The sequence below is a fragment of the Stylophora pistillata genome, chromosome 4, assembly GCF_964205215.1.
Source record: "Stylophora pistillata chromosome 4, jaStyPist1.2, whole genome shotgun sequence".
In the NCBI taxonomy this organism is placed as follows: Eukaryota; Metazoa; Cnidaria; class Anthozoa; order Scleractinia; family Pocilloporidae; genus Stylophora; species Stylophora pistillata.
Window position 1 is genome coordinate 19,799,292 of NC_142522.1, and position 4,901 is coordinate 19,804,192.

A 4,901-nucleotide genomic window follows, 5' to 3' on the forward strand; every position below is an offset into this window, starting at 1 on the left:
TTTGTCAAGAACAAAAATCTTTTATTCTTTGGCTCTTTAGTGATCAAGATACATTGTGTAATGAAAATTACTGTTACTAAGAAATCAGCAACAAACGGCAACTCAAACAGCTACAACTCAACTGGTTCAATTTTTAACAGTATAGGCTAGTACATGTATCTTTGTCAACAAAGTTGAAAGGGCAAGTTCATGAACTTAATCTACTTCCTCGATGGTAGGACCTGAGGATTCTTGCTGTGATCCAGCAGGTCCTCCAGGGAAGCCGCCAGGCATTCCACCGCCAGGCATTCCACCACCGGGCATTCCACCAGGTGCTCCACCGGGCATTCCACCAGGTGCTCCTCCTGCACCCTGGTACAGCTTGGTAATGATGGGATTGCACACCTTCTCAAGCTCCTTCTGCTTGCTTTCAAACTCTTCCTTTGGTGCTCCTTCACTTTGATCCAACCAGTCAATGATTTCTTTGCATTTATCTGAGATGAGTGTTTTGTCGTCTTCACTAATCTTGTCTTTAACTTTCTCATCTTCAATTGTACTCTTCATGTTGTAGGCATAACTCTCCAAAGAGTTCCTGGCTTGAATTTTGTCGCGCTGCTTGTCATCATCCTCTTTAAACTTCTCAGCATCTTTCACCATACGCTCAATGTCTTCTTTGGACAATCGACCTTTGTCATTTGTGATGACAATCTTGTTTTCTTTTCCAGTGCTTTTGTCCACTGCAGAAACATTCATGATTCCATTGGCATCAACATCAAAAGTGACCTCAATTTGTGGAACACCACGAGGGGCAGGAGGAATACCTGTAAGCTCAAATTTTCCAAGTGGATGATTGTCTTTGGTCATGCTCCGTTCACCTTCATACACCTGGATCAAAACAGCAGGTTGGTTGTCTGCATATGTTGTGAAGACTTGACTTTTCTTTGTTGGAATTGTTGTGTTTCGTGGGATGAGGGCTGTCATAACACCACCAGCGGTCTCAATACCCAGAGACAAGGGAGCCACATCAAGAAGAAGTAGGTCTGACACAGCTTCACTCTTGTCTCCATGCAGGATGGCTGCCTGCACTGCAGCACCATAAGCTACAGCTTCATCAGGGTTGATGCTCTTGTTTAGCTCTTTGTTATCAAAGAAACTTCTAAGCAAATCCTGGATTTTGGGAATGCGAGTAGAGCCACCCACCAAGACAATCTCATGGATTTTATCTTTACTTAACTTGGCATCCTTCAAAGCCTTCTCAACAGGCTCTAAAGTTGCACGGAAAAGGTCCTCATTTTCTTTTTCAAACTTTGCACGGCTCATTGACGTGTAGAAATCAATTCCCTCAAAGAGAGAATCTATTTCAATACTAGCCTGATGACTCGAAGAAAGGGTCCTCTTGGCTCTTTCACAGGCAGTTCTCAAACGTCGCATGGCTCGCTTGTTGTTAGACATATCTTTCTTGTTTTTTCTATTGAATTCGTTCTTGAAGAAATCAACCATGCGGTTGTCAAAATCTTCACCTCCCAAGTGGGTATCACCATGGGTTGACTTCACTTCAAAGATGCCATCATCAATTGTAAGAACAGACACATCAAAGGTACCTCCACCAAGATCAAAGATGAGAACATGACACTCAGTGTTTTTGGCAGCATTCTTATCCAAACCATAGGCAATGGCTGCAGCAGTTGGTTCGTTGATTATGCGAAGGACATTGAGGCCAGCAATGATTCCTACAAAAGTTATTTCATGAAATAAATTTCAAACAAAAAAAGTTGGATGTATCATTTGTCGATGAGGAGAAATTTGAAGGCAACATTCACAGGCAGAATTTGCCAATTAAAAAATATAGATACAAAAAAATAAAGAAATAATATAACGTAAATGATAACCATGACAACAAAACAGTTAAGACACCACATTTTAACTGGTTCCTCAAAGCGCTAATAACGACATGCTTCGTGCCTATTTCTTGAAGCTCTTGCGGGAATTGAAGAAATTTTGTGTTATGCGTCATTCTTCAAAGCCTCCCGACATCTGTAAATGATGTGGACGGGTATTCTGAAGTTGCTCCAAATTCTATGCCGAAGATTGAATCACTCGGAATCTGACATGTTTTGGATAGTAAGAATTTAACTTAAAAACAAGTAATCATCGCTTTTAAAATCAACAACTAAGCCCTGTCAACGCAAGTTTCCTTATCCCTCTGATAAGATTTCGCGACGAAATTGCCTCCTCCATCGCCACAAGGGTGTGGGTGAGAAGAAAAAAACACGTGGAAGATGAACTTTGTACACGTTGGTGGAACAGATGGATATGCCGTTGCGTGTTAAAAGCTTACCGGCATCCTTCGTGGCTTGTCTCTGTGAATCATTGAAATATGCCGGAACAGTGACAACGGCATCGGTGACTTTAGTACCAAGATAAGCTTCTGCAGTTTCCTTCATTTTAGTCAGAACCATCGAGGAAATCTTAGGGAGAAATTAACAAAATCTGTGAACACCAAGAAGGCGCGAAGACGCTAGTCAGATTACGCAATACGGAAAAACCATCCCTTCATCAAAACTTTGATACGAATGAACGCGAGCTACGCTTACCTCTTCCGCAAAGAAGGTCTTTTTCTCGGATTTATATTCCACTTGAATCTTTGGTCGACCGCCATCATTGATTACCTGAAAGTGAAAGTAGAATCTATTACAAACGAGCCACATCCTGAAATACCACGGAAACTCCAGATTAATGTTTTACATATTCTAGTTTAGGCTACACGAAAGAATATTACTCACTGCGAAAGGCCAGTGTTTCATGTCAGATTGGACAGAACTCTCGTCATACTTTCGCCCAATGAGACGCTTAGCATCTGCAAGAACAGAAAAAAGTACTTCGTAAGCATATTGAAAACCAACATGGCGGACACAAAGAACTTACGTCTTTCAAGTTTTAAATCACGCATGCATTTCCACTTTCATCGTGAGAACTATTTTTCTCGCATGTTTTACTTTAAGCAAAAACACTAAAGAAAGTAAGAAAAACTCACCAAACACTGTATTCGAAGGGTTGAGGGCGACTTGATTCTTCGCGGCATCGCCGATGAGTCTTTCACTTTCATTAAAAGCGACGTAACTCGGAGTTGTTCTGTTACCCTGATCATTGGCTATAATTTCAACCTTTCCATGTTGCATAACACCAACACATGAATATGTTGTGCCAAGATCGATTCCTATTGCGGGGGTTCCAGGCATTTTCGGTTTATAAATTGAACTGAGAAGAAAGGCACTTTCTCTAGCTTGTACTTCGGTTTACGTGCTCCGTGAGACAACTAACACGCTCGTGTGCACGAGTTTTTATAACGGTCTGGCCTCGTTCTGAAACTTTCTAGAATATTCTGGAAAGTTCTTGACATTTCGTCATCTCTATTTATAGAAACTTCAAAAGAATGATTAGGCAAGTTTTTTTCCTTCAAAACAATTCCCTTTTCGAAGTTTCTGGAATAACAACTTTCGTCTACTTTTTATCTCTCTGCTTGATACATAAATAAAGATCGAATTCACAGAGACTTCGCAATTTCATTTTCGGTTGCTTTATAATTACTAACGATACAAACGTTTTATTCTATATTTTGATAAAGAGTGTAGGTAATTTGTTTAAAAATTACGTTCTGGAGGTTTCTCGTGAACGGTCACGCGTCAATTGCAAGTTTATGTAATCGTTCAGAAGCTCAGCAAAGGACTTGCGTGATCTCTCAAAAATCGCTTATGACCAAAAGAAAGGTTCGGTTGATACATTTAGTGATCTATTTGTTACAGAAATAGGTTGGTGGACAATTGAACGTGTTAACTTTTGTTTCACGATGCAGAGTCAGGCTATCAATAGGTGGTTTGCAACCAACCTCTAGAGACACAGGTAACAATGGTGAAAGGAACAAATTCTGGTGGTCGAACAATAGAAGCTAATGAGATATCTATTGTTCACGTCCACCAACATGGCGGCAATGACGTAACCTGCAAACCACCTATTGCATTGGACCGTTTGTTTCGTGTAGTCGGTGTGGTTCAGTATGAGTGACATAAAAGAACAAATCGATCGTTAATGAGGGTTGATGGTGCCCCTGACGATTCTTACATTAATTTTATCCTAACTGTTACTTTCACCGTTCTCCTTTGAGGTGTCACATTGTTATTTATATGTATGTAAACCATCATGACGAGCCGAAAGTGGCAATGATGCATATAATTTGATATTGCTTAATTGAATCGGCTTACTATATACCAATGAATAAAGGCTGATGGTTTCGAAAGAAACTGTTTGGGGCTGCGTCGGTGGGGGTAACGAAATAATTTGGATATATCAAAGGAAAGCAGACTGGTGATCTAAAAAAAAAATAAAATTCACTTTGAAAAGTTATTTGAACACCAAATTCTCAGGAGAAGCATTATGTAAAATACATAGAATAGACAGTTATACATGGAATAGACAGTTATTGGAAGACGGTATAAGTATCTTGGTGATAATGATGAAAAAGACCGTACTCGAGAAAAATAAAGTTTACGACGAGTGGTTTGCAAGCTTTTCGTGGCAAGCTGAAATCAGGCTGAAACAAAGTGTTCTCTTTTGCTTTGGTTAACTAGTTAAATTTGTCTAAGTGTTTTTAAGAATTTAAAGATTCTTCGACCAATTAGAGCGATAGCGAGCAAACATGTAGTTTCTCACTATGTAACTTCTAGTTTACCCCGGGTGCTGAAAATTTTCGCTTCTTAGGATTTTTTGTTGCTCCCTCTGAGCAGATGATGTGATGACACGATCCTTTTTTTCTTGAAAAAAAAAGCAGAATCAAAACTAAACAAAAAACAAACGATTTCCACACAAAGAAATGTACCCTCCCCTCCCTAACATGCTCGTAGGTCGCTCGTGGGCTACCCGATAAG

General features: G+C 39.9%; 1 protein-coding gene across 1 annotated transcript; it reads right to left on the reverse strand.

Annotated features, from left to right (window-relative positions):
• LOC111332950 (heat shock cognate 71 kDa protein) lies at window positions 1-3,565 on the reverse strand. The gene is made up of 5 exons (XM_022938441.2): window positions 3,014-3,565; window positions 2,763-2,836; window positions 2,574-2,648; window positions 2,318-2,447; window positions 1-1,709 (listed from the first exon to the last, which is right to left on the reverse strand). Exons 1-5 carry the CDS (start codon window positions 3,216-3,218, stop codon window positions 196-198), a joined length of 1,998 nt encoding a protein of 665 aa, XP_022794176.1. The 5' UTR covers window positions 3,219-3,565; the 3' UTR covers window positions 1-195.
• Between the last annotated feature and the right edge of the window lie 1,336 nt (window positions 3,566-4,901).